The sequence below is a fragment of the Ptychodera flava genome, chromosome 8, assembly GCF_041260155.1.
Source record: "Ptychodera flava strain L36383 chromosome 8, AS_Pfla_20210202, whole genome shotgun sequence".
In the NCBI taxonomy this organism is placed as follows: Eukaryota; Metazoa; Hemichordata; class Enteropneusta; family Ptychoderidae; genus Ptychodera; species Ptychodera flava.
In genome coordinates, this window is record NC_091935.1 from 11,995,545 (window position 1) to 12,013,540 (window position 17,996).

General features: G+C 37.5%; 1 protein-coding gene across 1 annotated transcript in view; it reads left to right on the forward strand.

Moving 5' to 3' along the window:
• The first annotated feature begins 4,163 nt into the window (after window positions 1-4,163).
• Window positions 4,164-17,996, forward strand: part of LOC139138493 (arylsulfatase J-like) — a 42,706-nt gene continuing 28,873 nt past the window's right edge. Inside the window, exons 1-6 of the mRNA XM_070706892.1 lie at window positions 4,164-4,258; window positions 13,486-13,609; window positions 14,810-14,920; window positions 15,464-15,575; window positions 16,145-16,196; window positions 17,738-17,841. Of these exons, the coding sequence (XP_070562993.1) occupies window positions 4,232-4,258; window positions 13,486-13,609; window positions 14,810-14,920; window positions 15,464-15,575; window positions 16,145-16,196; window positions 17,738-17,841 (530 nt within the window). The 5' untranslated portion in view covers window positions 4,164-4,231. The remainder of the gene's footprint in view (window positions 4,259-13,485; window positions 13,610-14,809; window positions 14,921-15,463; window positions 15,576-16,144; window positions 16,197-17,737; window positions 17,842-17,996) is intronic.

Sequence of the window (17,996 nt, forward strand, 5' to 3'; positions counted from 1 at the left end):
TATGATTTACATCAACATTCTTTGGTTTAGAAGAACAAGAAATTAGGGTTCACATTCAAAATAAAAATGGTTAATTATCATTAAAAGTTAGCATTACCGGGGCTTTAATGGAAAGCTAGTTAAAATAAGCTATAAATTTTGATATAAATGCAATCAGTGTAATAAATTAGGTCACAATGACGCCAGTTTACATTTTTCTACACATTGTGGTTACAATACCATACCACATCGGTGGGAAGTAAAAATCACAGTCTGTATGTTTTTTAACGTATAGAGCAAATAAATGTGTTTCTATGTTACATTACAATTAAGTGCTGTTATCTTACGCATATAATTTGAAGTTTTTGTTTCAGAAACGTGCTGTTTATTCGCGGAAGGCCAGGTCACAGGCCTGTTACAGGGGTGAATTCATGTTTCATTGAGCCAACTGTTCTCGTTGCTTGCTTCGACATGAAATTGAGGTAATTGCATTTTTTTAAACGTATAAAAGCGGCACTTGTAGATAACCATGAACACTCTTGAGCCAACAATACCAGTAGTATATTTTGGAACAGACTTCCCGAGAAATACTTATATGGAAGAAGCTAACAGACATTAAATAAAAAAGCGCTGCTTTCCTGATAGTTCGTCTGCAATTTGAAAACGTGAGTAACTGGACGTCACGAGATTATAGTTATAAGACGAACTCTAACTACTCTCATCTGCGTATTGTACACTCTGTGAATTTTTCCAAAACTATACGCAGGTATGTCTCAGTAAATATCGGCCAAGTCAGCCATGAGTACAGGATTTCCGAAAGTTAAATTGAATAAATGTACCCAAACACTTGATAGTTCTGAACTACACGTACCCAAATTCTCAGTAACTAAACGCGTTACAACACGATGAATTCGTACAACGGAGTTGTTCGACAGATATTCTTCTAATGACCGTACATTGCCCTAGTCAAGTACTCATCCTCGTGACTCTGTCGAACATCTGATCCTCCCAATGCAATCCAATTGGATCAATTTTACGTACATTGTTAGATTTATCTGGGTATTTATTCTGTGTCTCTATGCATTCGTGAATGACGGGGTTCTCGAATTTCATCGATCAATATTATCAAAGAGGAGGCACAGGTTGTCGATGCATATACTCTTACACGTGATCTATCTCATCAATAAATGAAAAATCAAGTTTTAAATGTATCGGTATCTTTGAATACTAGGGTACGCCGCTCAGAAGTTCTAGATGTTCTAAATGTTTGCTCATACCCTGTTCTAAAAAACTTTCAACCTTTGTGTCACAGCGATGTTTAAATTGAAGTCACTGGATGAACTATAATCTCACGTGTGTTAAAACGTCAAAGCAATATTAGAATATAACGTCATCATTTTAATAGGTGCGGCCAGTAGATGTAACTCTTTTATGATTTTTCCACTAGTTTTGTTTAGAAGCAAGTATATTTTCTTGTTTTAATCCCAAAGCATATTGAAAAACACAGTATTCAGTTTGTCTACTCAACCTTTATATGAGTAGACCATATTGGTATGTTTCAATTGAGATCCGGGCTAGAAATCAACTCAAACAGTAGTGAACGTTTACTCGCTGTGTTGAGAAGCTGAATATCGTGTATCTCGATATGCTTTGGGGAATAGTCGTGGACCGCGATATTGGACAGTAGAGTCGTCCATATATAGTTTAGAGCACTTGAACGAATTCAATCCCGGTGAAGAGCAATGATACCGTGTCTCTGCATATCAGGTTGGAATAGGAAGGAGTTTTTTGGCGTGAGATTGAACATAGGCCCTGGAGGGTCTGTGGTCATGTGTTCTGAGATTTTGTACATTCTGCTGATTACAGAGACACTGTCATTGAAGGCATTGCAATCTATAATTGAAATAGTGTGAAGTCACAACGATCCAGACGCCGACGTACAGCAAAAAAAAAGTACAAGGGACACCATCAGACCCAGTTAATAGAGACACGCTATCTGAAATGGGTGACTTACATTGTAGTTATGATCTGTGAATCAATATAACCTCAACCACGTCGGGAAAGAAAATATTTTAATCGCTGGAGTACTACAGGAAAAAATTACTGTTATTCGTGACGTGGTTAAAGGCTTACTATCTGGAACCGAAATTTACTGACCTCGAAATATCTTCCGATCCCCTCGTGGTTTTCTCTGAATTCTGCCCTCTGAAGGAATATTAGCCTTTACTGCATTAGGAAATTATCCTTTGTGAAACATTTGGCGAGAAAATTCAAATTTCAACGGTAATTTTTATTTTCCGCCATTTTAAAAAAATTGTAATATTACAAAGGAAACAGAACATACAATGTCCCCATCCTCCTGTCTAAAATGTGACCCCCCCCCCGTCCGACATAATAAAACTTGACCTCCCCCCTCCCCCACCACTGCCGTATTCTCCCCAGGAATAAATGAAACAGTATAAGCTAATTTACATAACAATTGGTTTAATTGTTATGTAAGTTAAGGACATATATTACAGGAGCGAGGGTCGGCGTTTAGGGAGGGACGGTCACAATTTATCACGCAAGCATTTTTGAAGAGACATGATATTCCATACATTTGCGAGAGGGTAAACATATTTTGTGCAACAATTAAAAGGCAAGATGTGGCTGACATAGTGCTTCACCCAAAAATATCAAATCATAATACATGGGAGTCTATCAGGCAAACTATTGACAATATTCTCCCGTCAAACAAGCTATATCTGTACATTTACATATGTTTGATAATATATTTAATCCGATTGAAAACTATCCGTATTTTCTAACCTGGGTTGGTAACACTGCTGGTGGACAGAATTGTCCCCGAGGTTATCGTTCGCCCAGTTAAAGGGATGAAATTCGTTTCTTCGCTTCGATAAAGTGTGTATGTGCGATGTATGATAGTGAGCATGCGTGCGTGAGTGCTTCACGAACTCTACAACGTGTTGAGCGGTCTCAGTCAGAAAAATGTAACAACTTAGCCGGCTATTGAACCACTCTTTTTTGGGAGTGGAGATTTAGCCGAGCGGGTCTGTCTGTGGCCTTTCAGCTAGGCGACTGATGGCCGTATGTTGTGGGTTCGAATCCGATTGAAAACTATCCGTATTTAAATATCCTTTGCTTGAAGTGGGAAGCAAAATGTGCATTTGTGTACAAGAATTTAGATTTTTAAATTTAAATTGATCAAAACGCAGAGAAATTATGTAAAACTGTGAGAAATGTTTTATCCTTGCCTAAAACACGCACAATTAATTTTCATTTCGTTTGCGACTAGATTTATTTTCTCGATTCCATTTAACTTGTGTACGATCTTATTTTACACTAACGATAAAGTGCTATTTGCAATATCACGATTTTTTTTGCTCAGATAAAAATGACCGATCTTCCCTGACCCTTTCCTGTCATTTTGAAATAAGATAATTTTGTGCAAAGAAAACAATTTCTGTCAACATATGAACGACGGACTTCTTAGTTTTCATTCATTTAATGCCCCTCCTCAAACAATTTATCATTAAGGTCCACTGAAACTTCAGTCAAAAATCACGTTGTCACTTGGTCCAACTAAATGTCGTTGACGTTTTCAAGTTTCGTCAGTCGCAAACGAGCGAACTTGGGCGTTTCCACCATAGCTGTGTTGGTAACATGTGGTCTCTTGTATACAGAGGAACATTTCAGAATACTATAGACACACAAAATATGTTGACCTTGGCTATATATCAGACATGAAGGGATTTCATTGAAATTATATTTACACAGTCTGTCATTTGCAAACCTCCAGCTACACAGCTTTTGAATTTCACAAATATTATGATGGAAGGCATTCTTTCTCAGCTGTGGCCGTATTATGCAACGTCAGTTTGTTTCTACTGACGTGTCACTGAAGATAGTGAAGTACTCAGATCAAGAAAGTGACATGTTCAGATGGAACGGTCACTTATTTGTACCGAAGCCTACATTTGGTATCTAGATGTGTTTCATGTGCCTTCAGGGTGCACTCCTACTATATGCACGCAAGGTTTGGTGGCACGTGAGACGATGATGACCTCTCTTTGAAAAGAGGTCCTGTCGACGAAACCATGATATCATGCCTCATCATTATCAACGGATATATTTTTTTTTCTGGAGGAGGGTCACAATTTCAATGCTTGCTAGCCTTAACTCGAATCGACTTAAATCAATGCACACAGAAGCATCAGTGGCGGTAACAAGTTGATATTGCGTCAGAGCCATCATGGAAACCAGGCAGAGAAGACATCAGGTGGGTGATTTTAGTCAAGATTTGACCAATGTTAGAAATGTAACTAACAGTGTGCAGAAAATTAAATTACACATTTTTTATTGCGATATCTTTCTCCGCTGCTCCTGAGAAGGTGACATTCTTATCCTAGTCAATTTATCGGAAATACTTGAAGTGCAAAAGTTCAAGCAATTTGCAACTCTCATACGACAAAAATGATGCTTCCTTTAGAAAATCGCAAAAAAGAGAACTCCAGTTACGCTGCAGGGCGCGTTTCAAGTTCAACTTGAAAGAAAAAAAACGTAATAAGCTCACATCCGTAGGCCGTAATATCGCTATCGAGTGATACACGCTGGGGTAAGCTAAACGACATACATTGGCGGTAATGTTAGGAAAATTTGAGGTTACCAAAATAAGTTGTTGCGGACATCGAGGTCAATGTTAAGAAATCTGATGTGACTGAAATAATGTCTTGGTACGAAATGAAATGGATGCGGTTGAAGTAAGAAATCGAGACATAAAAGCGATGACGAATTAATATAAAGGACGAATAAATCATTTGGAGTTGGTTGGAGTGACAAAATAAACCTGACCTCCTCGATGCTCCATTGATGAGATACTCCAGCGTAACAATTTGAGGGCCAGTAGCTGCAAGTTTTGATGTAAAGTTTTATTATTTTTAATTTTTGTGCAAATTGAAAGTTCCGGATCTAGTTCTCTTTCCCAAAGTATGTTAAACATCAGTATTCAGCATGTCATCACAGCTTGTATACGAGTGAAATACGCCTCTATTTTTTATGTTTGAATTTTAGTCCGGACAAGAATTAAATTGTCAACAATAACAATACAGTCTATACAAGGGTACAGGCTGACTAGACAAGCTTAATACTGTATATCTCAATATGCTTTGGCGGAGTAGAATAAGAAACTTACGGTAAAAACAAAAGTAGGGAAATTTCTTCAAAGTTACAGCCTTTAGAGATTGCGCACTATAAAATGCCAAACATTAGTAAGATTCCCTCCTTCGGAGCACATGTAATTTTAATTAATCTGTCGAAACCCCGAACTTGACATTGATGCACATCTGCTAAGTCTGATTCGTTACTTTAAATCTGTTTGTTGATTGTGTGATTTTTCTGTACATGTGGAATTTTTTTTCTGTGGGGGGATGTCACCGTCCGACGTAATATCCAGGAAGCAAACATTTTCACAGAAGGCTGGTGATACATAGACCTTTACTTTATTTCAAGCAAGACTTGGATAGATATGATTACCAGTTCAGACTAGTGTGTTCACAAACAGTTCAACAAGGCGATGCAGATGTTGATCATGCACATGAGGAGCTGTTCAATACGCGTTATCGCAGTGTTCTGTACACTGGTCAGATCCCGGTCACAGTGCTTTTTGTCCTATTTAGTGCCATTGTACATTACAAGATCGCGTACTTTTGTGAACGCCGTTTAAACGTTGAAAAAGTAATGTGTAATTAAAAAAGTAAAGATTTAATATTCTTAATCAAAGGAAAATAAAAAAATGATACTTTTGGAATTTTTAGATTTCTAGAGTTTATCAAATGATATTCTTCTATCAAAAAATATTCGATGTTCTGCCCTTACGTCTTGCAGTCATGTTCTGTATTAAGCCTTACCCAGCAGAGCTTAAGGTAGAATGCGCCTCGGAGACAGAAAAACTTTTACAATTCTTTTCTGATCTACCACTTGTGATGGTTCATTTTAAAGCTCTTGGTGTAAGAAAAAATGTCACCGTCTTAATTTTCCGAAAAATGGAAATTTCATTTTTCTACATAGAGTTAACACAGGGATGGAGGCCATTTTGAATTTCAAATATCAGTAAATTACTCCAGTAACAAAATTTGTACGGTGACCCATGATTTTTATTCTTGATTTTGAAAGAGAACTGTTGAAAGATTCCTTGAGGAAAGTTTGAGCAAAGTTTAAGTCTTTCACTTTCGAAGCGCATACTACCTGAACTGATTTTTTTTCGCTATCAATAATGCAGCCGGCGAGTATCGGAGTATCGCGACGGGCGGGATATTGATAAACTGAGATATTAGAGTGTATTTGCTCACTAATCGGAATCCGGCCTCTGTCAATAAAACGAAAAGCGAACGAAAGATAAAAAGTTTGCGCACTCAACGTTGAAAAGTCGATATTTCTCATGTCTTCGAATGATTCAATTTTTGTAAAATGTTTCATGTTGTGCTCTGTTTATGGAGTTGGATGACAGGTCGAGTCATTGACGAGTTTCAGTGTTGATGTTTCGTCGTTGGGAGCATTTTGAACGTTGTAGAGCATCGCTTCCAGATCAGGAATACGGGGTTTTCTTGCAATGACCACGTCGAATGACCACGTACGGCTGAGCTGACCAAGGTATACCCAAGCATATTATGAGGTGTCATAAATATGCTGCCTTACGAATCTCTTGAATAACATATCCACATGCATATCTTTGTTCAACAATGCGATGGCCAGCCAATGCATCTGGCTTGACTGCCATCTTACCCTAACCAGCAGGTAGCCTCGCAACGCCACGTAGAAGACAATTTAATATTCAGCGATAGACTGATAAAAGTACGTGACTGGTGACGACGACTGGGCAACGTGGCAGGGTAAGTGAGGCTACCCACAATGCTCCATGATCTGTACACACGGAGATCACTCACTGAATTGAAGTAAATTTCGTCTGTAATCAGAACAACTTGGTCCATACTTCGAAATTCTGGCAACATAGTTCTGATCATCATAATTTTCTGGTTTCTCACGGTGAATAATGAGAAGATCAATTTTGTCGACATAGATTTTTGACAGCCATACACAATATTTTCAAGGAAACTAAGGGAATAAGTTGCATCTGTGTTGGCAAAAGAAAGGGTATTGATTTCTTATATGTCCGTAACAAAGGAAATTTGCATGTCTGATAGGTAGTATGATGAGACCATCTTAGTTGCTGATAACTTTATCTTGATAAGTGTGCAATTTTTAGCACCTCCAAACATCAACTTCTCATTCAATTTACACTTGAATTGTAAACATAATCAATAAATTTGGAACATAGTCTTGACAAATAATCCTGAACTTAAATTGTAAGGTAAAAATTGTTAAGCAACCGATAAAATTGAAAAAACCTTTAGCAAAAAAATGTCTGAGTGAACAAATCAAGGGGAATTGTGGGTAGCCTCACTTACTGTGCGTGGGTCAAGGTTGCGTGGATCTCTACACACAGCTGCACGTGCGTTGGCGGGCAATGTTAATGCCAGAATAACGAGATGAAGCAAAGGTCGTCATATCAAGACAAATTGATATCTTATCTCGTTGTCTTCCTTTCTGCCAACGCAAGTTGTTAATAATCTCTCCAAGTTCGAGTCCCGAAAGCGATAAACTATGCGTTATCAGTCCACGACTGTACTTTGCTGAGCTTATTTGCTGATTTGAAGCCGCTACGGGAGGTTCACATTCCATTGAAATGTGCCATTTGCCACCAAAAATTATTTTATTCACAGTCAATCTATACTGTGTCTTATTACAGGCAATACGCTGTTAGAAATTTCAAGTTTCGTCCCTTAGCAACGTACCAGCTTTGTATAAACCGTTGACGAGGTCTGACCAGTTTCCAGCTTAGAAGCACATTTTCTAATGTCTACTTGCAATGAGGGCATCCGGACATTCGCGGAATCTTTTACAGACTGTTGTTGGCACAGAAAAATGCATACGTTGCGGCAGAGATTTTGTAATTGAAACATGGTGCTTGCAGGGATTCTGTAGAGTTTCATGCATATTGTCACGTGATTGTGTTGTATGTACATGTAAATATGAGAAACATAAGTTTGAAGCTCTTGTAGAAAGCGGGAAACTTGTACTCTACTCAACACGATGAAAGAAGCATTCCAAATATGTAAATTCAAACTGTTTGCAAAGAATTTGAGCCCAGCTCTTCAAGCAAGTTTTACAATAAACGAATCGTCGTCGTGGCAAACAGCAACATACGCTATTTTGCATTACATTCGTGCTGTGAAAATGCTTTTAACAAAACAGAAAACGTTTACAGCTCGTCGTATAAGTTCATTACTCTCGCGATTTAGGGCGGACATTCAACTCATTGGCGGAAAATTTGAGAGTTATAAAATGATGATTGTTCTCGGAATAACTTTCAAATAAAATTGCGACGTGCGGCAAAAACGTTCCTTGTGTGGATATGAAAACAATAATGACAAAGTCATCATCATCATCTTCATCATTATTATTATTATTATTATTATTATTATTATTATTATTATTACAAGTTTAGGGGCTATAAGTATTATATAGAAATCTAATAACAGTTCATTGAAGCTGTGTGGGAATTCTGAAAAAGAGGTGTTGTATATTTTAATTTTGTCAATAGGGGTGACTTCCAATTGTTTTACGTGCAGCGCAGAATTGTGCATCATACTGTACGGAGAGAGGGGGATATCATTAAGCCCAGGGGTAATTAAATGCTTGTCGGAAAAGTGACACCAAGCAGTTAACGCGATACCAGCAGGCCTAGACTTTTAACTTTTGTGCGAACTTTACGGATACACGTTCAATCGGTTCAATTTAATTTTGTTTTTAGTTTTCTTTAATCAAAAGTCACGACTATGAAAAAGATTTCCAATATAAATTAAAAATATCTCTCTCTCTCTCTCTCTCTCTGCAGTGAAATTGCTATGCTGCGACCACCGAACGAATATTTTCCATACAGTAGGGGTAATATTAAAAGTTCATTTTATAAATCTAACTTAATTGCTTAAGTTAGGTCTCAGATTCCCCCACCCCAAACCCCAACTCTAATAACTGACCTAAAATTGAAAAACATCTCAGACACGTATCCTGTACTAATTCTTTCATAAACGTACCAATGTACAATGGATTCATTCTGATGTATAATTTAAAACTTATTCAGACTTACTTCGTAAGCGTCATATTGGCATTGCAGAATAAACATTGTTTCTGCATTTCGCATGTTTCGCCCTGGCAGTGTAGTCTGGCAGAAACCCTGCGATTCGCGTTCTTCTCTGTCGGAACACGCGCGCGCCCTTCAGAGACGCGACGCGAATCCCAGAGCATGCCCAATTGAGAGTGCGTGGCGTGACAGTAGAACGTCTCCGATCTCGCGCTATCGTGTCGTTGTGAGCTTTAAAAATGATGGAATTTGACAGAAACTGGAATTACTGCAGAGAATACTTTTCAGGATATCACATGTGAGTGTCTAAGGTACCAAGTAGGACGTTTAGGAAATCCTTTTAGAAGTTCACGCCGCCTGTGGCCATTTTGTGGAGTATAAGCTTATAAGCTTACGTAACTCAGCAGCGTATACTGTATTTCTACTGACACTGTACATATTGCCGGAACATATGCTATAGAATTTCGCGTTTCACGTCGTTCAATCATTCAGATGGAAATGCCGCCCTAAACAGGGTGACAGACTTTGGAATGCTAACTCTGTATAACAATGACGTAATTTAATAAGAAGATATTAGAGAGGTTTAGTTACACGTAATTACCTGTACGTCTGACGGCGCGCAGTGGCGTACGCGTATCCGAGCTCACGTGTGAATAGAGAGGTTTAGTTGTGCGTTCCCGATTATTTTGCTGCATATTTTTCTCAGAAACATGCAAAATTCGTGTAATTTTTAAGAAAGATGAATTTCGATAAGTGAGGACCACTCTTATAGTAGCTCGTTGTACCCTCGAACTACCTTAAATCGGCCGATTTTCTTTGATACAGTTATTTATGTGGTTTAGAGAATTCTTTAAGAAGGCGTCAGACAAAAAGTGGAATGCGACTACATTTCGTTCATGTAAGGAAATTATGGCAAGTACACCTTGTACAGTTGCAAACTCTACGAAATATTCTGATATCAAAGATGTTTGCTAATTTACAATGATACCTTTTGAGTTTGCTTGTCTAAATTCGTGGAAATCATTGAGAAAATCTCAAAAATACTACACGTAATTATGACAACGTGTAGAAGTGTTGTTTGACGTTCGGAACGTCTGTGCTACACGTACGCGACGTCTGGTTATCACGTGACAAAGACGCTACGCGTACTGATCGAAAGTAATTACGTGTAACTAAACCTCTCTATTTGTATTCGAGCACGGCTACACTACAGTTTTTGATTCGAGAACTCATATCATGGACCGTGGTTGTATTCAACAATCGAGAGGGCTAGGGTGAGTCGAACTTTTTCCTATGTCCATGTAGCACTTGTGCAAAAATATGCGAATCCACAGGCCTTTGGCGAATCAATAAATGCGTATTTCACCAAGCTGAAAGGTTGAAAGATGCGTCCGTCACTTTGGGACGAGCTAGATAAATGCATGCAGTCAAACCCAGCTGGGCACAGAAATTTGCCATAATATGACTTTGTTCTGGAAATTACGAAGACAACCGGCCGTGCGGTGGAACTTTGCAACAAAGTTTCAATATCTGAACTGGCATACTTGAATGACAGACACAGGAAACGATGGCCAATAAAAACGCATTCTCGTCGCATTTTGATAATACTGTATCAATCACAATGACACAGAAATTATGCCTCCTCCCGACAGAAGGGCCATTGTTTATTTTTAGCCCTGCTACACTATGTCTTAGTGCTGAAAAGGCCATGTTGTTGTCAGGTCGTCATGGCGACTTTTAAAATTTGCATACAACTCTGAGGGTTAAACGGGTTGTTAATAGGTCACAAAACTTTTGAGTCCCACTGTCGTCCATTATACCTGTTTCCTTGGGTATTAAAGGTGTGCAAGTATACACATCAAAACACTAGAAAATTCACTTCATAGGCAGAATCTTGTAAAATAGCCTTTTCTTCTCTGGTTAACGAAAAAAAAAATTATTAATTAATTATTAATACTATAAATTAAAATTAATTAATTTGAGATACTACTAGAATTAATTTTAGCACATAAAATTAATTTGAAGGCATAAACATAATTCGATGCATAATGAGTTAGTACTGTACTATATAACACTTATTTGGGATGACTGCATGAAACAAAATTAAAAATACTTCAAAAATTATTTCTGGTCTACATAAAATTAATTCTAACACACTATAATTAACGGAAAACATAATTTTGACCAGAATGGCCCCAATATATATTATGTTTACTATTCATCCTAGAATGAAGGCAAAGAAATTACAATTATTTTTATTATAGAACAAATTTCTAAGTTGTTACTTAGACATCCATAAAATAAATAAAAAACAGTGAATTATGTTTTAGCATAGACCCTCTCGAGGGTCTATGGTTTGAAATAAAAAAAACTGTGGTTACCAAAATTTTTTACCAAGGCAACATAAAACAAAAATTAACATGGAGTTCATGCTGTGATAAATACACTTAGGAGAGCATTTGCATAGTAACTGGGATTACTTTTAATGGAATTTGGAAAAAATTGAAATTTTAAAATGCAAATAGGTTACTATGGAAACAGGGCAGTAAAAATGGATATCATATTTTGTCTTTCTAACCCAAAATAACCCTTTGGTATAATATTTCTGTTGATTACTGGATTTTTACACTGGATATTTGGTCTTTCTTACCCAAAATATCCCTTTGATATTACACATTCTATTGATTCCTGGATTTTAGATGGAATCTTTAAAAAAATGGTAATTTTTACTCCTGAATGGTTGCCATGGAAACATCTCACATTACAATGAGTGTGATATTTTTTGGTGTGCTAACCAGACAAACCCTTATGATCAAATTTTTACATCAATCAATCGTTCTTCAATAGGAATTAGGGAAAAAGTAACATTTTCAATCCAAAAATAGTTACCATGGCAACTCGAAACATTAAAATAAGTCTGGTTTTTGTGTTCTCTGACCCGAACTCCCCCACTAGATAATTTTCATATCAATCAAAGTAACTTTTCATGGAATATTAGAAAAACTGAAATTTTCAACCCCTAAAATGGTTACCATGGAAACATGGGGCAGTGAAATCGATATCATATTTGGTCTTTTCGACCCAAAATACCCTTATGCTGAAAATTTCACGGAAATTGAACCTATTATTATTCGCGTTATTATTTCTATATAATACTTATATTAATTATTATTATTACAAGTTTAAGGGCTATAAGTATTATATAGAAATCTAAAAACAGTTCATTGATGCTGTGGGACTTCTGAAAAAAGGTGTTGTTACTCCTGAATGGTTGCCATGGAAACATCTCACATTAAAATGAGTGTGATTTTTTTGGTGTGCTAACCAGAAAACTCCTTATTATCAATTTTTTAAATCAATTAATAGTTCTTTAATAGGAATTAGGGAAAAAGTAACATTTTCAATCCCAAAATAGTTACTATGGCAACTCGAAACATTAAAATAAGTCTGGCATTTGTGTTCTCTGACCCAAACTTTCCCACTAGATAATTTCATATCAATCAAAGTGACTTTTCATTGGATATTAGAAAAACTGAAATTTTCAACACCTAAAATGGTTACCATGGAAACATGGGGCAGTGAAATCGATATCATATTTGGTCTTTTCGACCCAAAATACCCTTATGGTGAAATTTTCATGGAAACTGAACCTATTATTATTCTTGTTATTATTTCTATATAATACTTTATTATTATTATTATTATAATTATTACTATTATTATTATTATTATTGTCATCATCATTTTCATTATCAACATCATCATCATCACCATTATCATCATTATCATATTCATCCATTCTTTCGTTCATTCATCATCATCATCATCCTCATCATCATTATCATATTCATTCATTCTTTCATTCATTCATCATCATTATCATCATCATATTGATTGATTGATTCATTCATTATCGTCATCATCATTCATTCATTCATTCATTTTTATTCATTCCATTATTATCATGATCACTATGATCATCATCATCATCATCATCATCATCATCATCATCATCGCCACCACCACCATCATCATCATCATATTCATCATCATCATCATCATCATCATATTCATATTCATCATCATCATCATCATCATTATCGCAACGTCCGCCGCCACAATCACCACAATCATCATCGCTATCCCCAGAATCGCTATCATCTTCATCATCAACTACAACAACTCCAAGCCTGAAAGCTAAACACATATTTCTTAGACTTAGAAAGAGATATTATAGTCACATTCTACAACTTTCCTCCGTATCTTATCATCGCTTTCTGATGTTTCCACCAATTTCCTCTACACAGGGATCAGCTGGCCAATCATCGTCTTTGCATGGCCGTCAGGAGACAGGGAGACAGCTCTCATTTGCTCCCTACTTCCTGCTGGGTTTGCTCATAGGAGGCGCTGCAATAATGTTAACTGTCAAAGGTAAACTCAATGAGAATTTAATCACACATGTTAAAATAACACGTTAGTACACATAAGTAGGATGGAAGGCAATACGCAAACAGCAATGGGGGTATATTTATAAATTTTTGGTTGTGTACGAACACAACCATCCGACAGGTTAAACCAGCTCTGCTGACTATAGGAAAAAATTGTAGTGGGAATGTAAAACTGGTTTACCCTTGTAAAAATAATAGTTTATCTAGCTGATACATACATACATAAAGATCACCTGGAGTAGTGGTGTACATATGTATGTATGTATGTATGTATGTATGTATGTATGTATGTATGTATGTATGTATATATGTATGTATGTATGTATGTAATTATGTATGTATGTATGTATGTATGTATGTATGTATGTATGTATGTATGTAGGTAGGTAGGTATGTAGGTATGTAGGTATGTATGTATGTATGTATGTATTGTTTAAGAAATATATTATAAAGCTAAAGTTGTTTTCAACTTTAGCTTTTCAATTCTCGAATGTTATACTACTTTGTCTCCGTACTCAGCAGCCTACATGTATCTCGTCAGTCTGACGTTTCAAGCCCCGCGATCATCTTACCGTTTCTTGTCTTATCACGCCAGTTCATGTTTTAACATTTTCCGAGCGGTCAATCACTTCATGAAATCCTGTACATGATATATGTGACGATTGGAACCGTGTGAAGGTACAAAGAGTGGGGGCGCTCTCGTGCTATCCGTGAAATTGTTCCCCATACCGTAGACAGTCTTCCCCCGTTACTGTCTATGGTTATCGTCACGCCTCAGACAAGATAATCAGTCGATTTGGAAGCAGTGTCAGCGTTGACATTGTGCATGATCCGTTAACCTTCCCTAATGCCAAAAATTACCACAACCGAAAGTTCACTGACGGCCTATCTCATGTGATACAGAGGTCAATATTAAAACACAGGTCGTTTGAGCACAATCTTACATATTGTGGCTTTAACATTAAAAAACCTTTACATTTTTCAAAAAGTACATTCTTCTCGATAGCTTTGACTTGAAAAAAACTCAAGTAGACAAAGCGACAGATAGTGTTCGGATACAATTCTTGAAATAAAGATACGCTTTCTATGCTGCCATAGCTTTCTGTGCTGCCATACATTCACACATCGACCGAAATTTTACACAAAGAAAGTTCACTTCTGTTTCGTGTTTGGCATATTTCAGCGACAGCTAATGATAAAGTAGTCGAGCAAGCACGTGACAGTACTGACCATGGGAAACCCGCCGAAAAGACCAAGAAACCGCACATCGTGTACTTTCTGGCTGATGATTTAGGTAGGTCTTTGGTACAACATAGTTCTGCATGGCAGGGCTGTGTGTTACCGGCGTTACACGGCCTCCCACCACGTAACGCCGGTAACACACAGCCCTGCCATGCAGAGCTAGGTACAACAATACTGTATGATTGCGACACGTCTTCTCAGATAGTACTCCGGGGTACTAGGCGACATATGCATCTTTGAGCATGATAAAGACGTCATCATGTTAACGAGAGAGATTGTGACAGAGGTTTTGAGTGAGCAACAATGCAGGTGATACAATAGAAATCTTGACGCGTTACGGTATTCATGCATGTATAATCATGTCTTCTATATTTTCGTGTGTGTCATTGTTCCCTATCTACCCGAATGTCTGTTTGCCTTTGTCAAAATTGTTTCATAAAACCGCGCGACCCCGACGTTTGCATTCGCTCCACAAGTACCCTGCAATACCTGTCTTAGCTAAGCTCACATTCATGTTGTTTTCTAACTTTAACCACTGACGAATGCGCCACCTCACCTGACCTTTACATCCATGACCTGACATTGCCTGCTACAGGATGGGGTGATGTCAGTTGGAACAATCCGGATATGATAACACCGAATATGGCAAGACTTGCCGGCGAGGGCGTGCTTCTGAACAACAGTTACTCACATCCCTTGTGCACACCGTAAGTAACTTAATATACGCCTACCGATTAGCTGAAGTAAATAAAAACTACAGAGAAAAGCAAACAAGCAACTAATGCACGAAAACAACATAAATATTGGGAGTTCATGAAGTGATGAGTCATCAGTGATTACAAGTGAAAATGGAAATATCTCTAACTTTGAAGACGCAATGCTTGCAAGACTTGCCGGCGAGGGCGTGCTTCTGTCCACATTACTCGCAACCCCTAGACACGTCAGTTGTCTGAAGAACAAACAGCTAAAAGGGCAAAATCGATCCGTAAAATCGAACGAGCGTCTAATGCACTAAATACAATTTAAGTATTGGGATATAATTAGGCGATGAGTCACGGATGGCTATAAGTGAAGAGGACAAAATTACTATATTTCAATTTGAAGCCGCGATATTTGTTCCAGATGCGGAGGTAGAAGGTCCCGACAAGTGGGATCAAGGGGGACTGATATAAAACTAATAACTGACTGGCTATATTTGGGCATTTTATTTTTCGTCTTCCCTGAAATGAACTAATTGTGCCTCATTCCAAAAATGCTGTTTTTCAAATCCATACAGGAGCCGAGCAGCGATAATGAGCGGATACTACGCTCATCGAGTGGGTTTACAGGTGGGTGCTGCATTCTTTGCTCGTCATTCTTTGCTTGTCTTTTAAGTTGACAACCCTATCATGTGACTAAGTTGATGAAGCCAGCCGTCCTAACTCATTAGGAATAGTTTATTTTATCTATAGAAGTTGCGAGAGCGATACTTGATCGTTTGCAAATATTGCGGCTTAAACGTCACATCCGTCCACTGGTTGCAGGTAGAAAAATATTGATTCTTTCAGGGTCACCTTGGTCTGAAAACAGTACATTTATTGCTTGAATTAACCCTGCATATAAAAAATACTATTAAAATGGTTCAGACTTTTTGTTTTGACTTAGGTGACATTAGAATTCTCGATGCTGCATCGAAATGCAGAAGTTAATTCAGTATTTTGAATGCCGTTTTCTGTTAATATATATAATCGTTAATTTCCGATAAATCGTATTTCCTCTGTTATTTCACGAATGGTATAGTATAATGTGACATGCCTTTAGTTGAGCAAGTCACCTTTGTCAAAATGTCACCTTTTCATACGATACTTTGCCATCCACGCACAAATGACTTGATATTTCGGCTGAGTAGTGCTGGAATAATTACAAAAGCTACTACCTATGGCAATTATTGATTATTCTGCAAGCCACAACTCCATTGAACTGCGCCCCCTACCATTCCGTTACACAACAGAATAACTTTCCCCGTAATCGTCGTTTCTCCCTTTGTCGATTCAAAGTATTTTTCGAAAATGACACAAAACCGACATCATTAATTACTTACATGTACGCATTGGAAATTTCCAAGATGTACTTTAATTTATCAATGATCACCTTCTTGTCGTTGGTTTTCATAGTGTTGAAAACCATATGTCAGTTTCCATCCGAACGCAGTGACTCCGGACCTCAATATCATAAACTTATCCGGAAAATTTGTAGCTTGGAATAAAAATGAGAATATGGCTCGCCGTCTCTGTCGTCTTTTCTAGAAGTCCAGGGACCAATAGCATATCGCCATCTCAAAAATTATTTATTGAGAAGAGGGGAGAACCTATAAGCTCAATGGTCTTTTTTTAAGCGCCCCCCGGGGGGGGGATAGTCGGACTCTCAAATTTTTACATCTTTTCCGATTTATCACTTGAGGGGACTCATGTTAAAGCTCATAACTGAGAAAAATGTTCACCGTCTTAGTTTTTTGAAAATCAAAAATTGTATTTTTCCCATGGAGTTAACAAGAGTGGCGGCCATTTTGAATTTCAAATTTCGGTAAATGTCAGGTATTTTGATTCTCCAGCACCAAATTTTGCACGGTTACCCCTCATTTTCATTTTTGATTCGGTAAGAAAATGGTTGAAAGTGTCTTTGAGCTAAGTTTGAGCAAAGTGTAAGTCTATCACATTCAGGCGCATATTAGCCTACTACCTTGAGAGCGCAAGTCTGCTACTAAAGAATGAACATTCATATCTTTGCAAGATTAGTCTTAATTTCGGATAGTGATTAATTATGAGCCATTGTCGAGACAGATCATCTCTGACATTACGGCAATTACAACTTGACCATTGTTATCTTCCAGCACCAAATTCTGTGGTCTCCTCAGCCACACGGCTTGCCTCTTGATGTGAAGCTTCTTCCTGAAAAGCTGAGAGATGTTGGATATAGAACACACATGCTTGGAAAGTAAGACTTAATCAATATCCCCATCTTTCGTCATATACTAGACCATATTTTACTATACTATACTATACTATACTATACTATAACACGCCACATGCTCATTCCGTGTCGCTATTGGCAAGAATACGTCACGTGACGAGAAAATAGATACGTCTAGT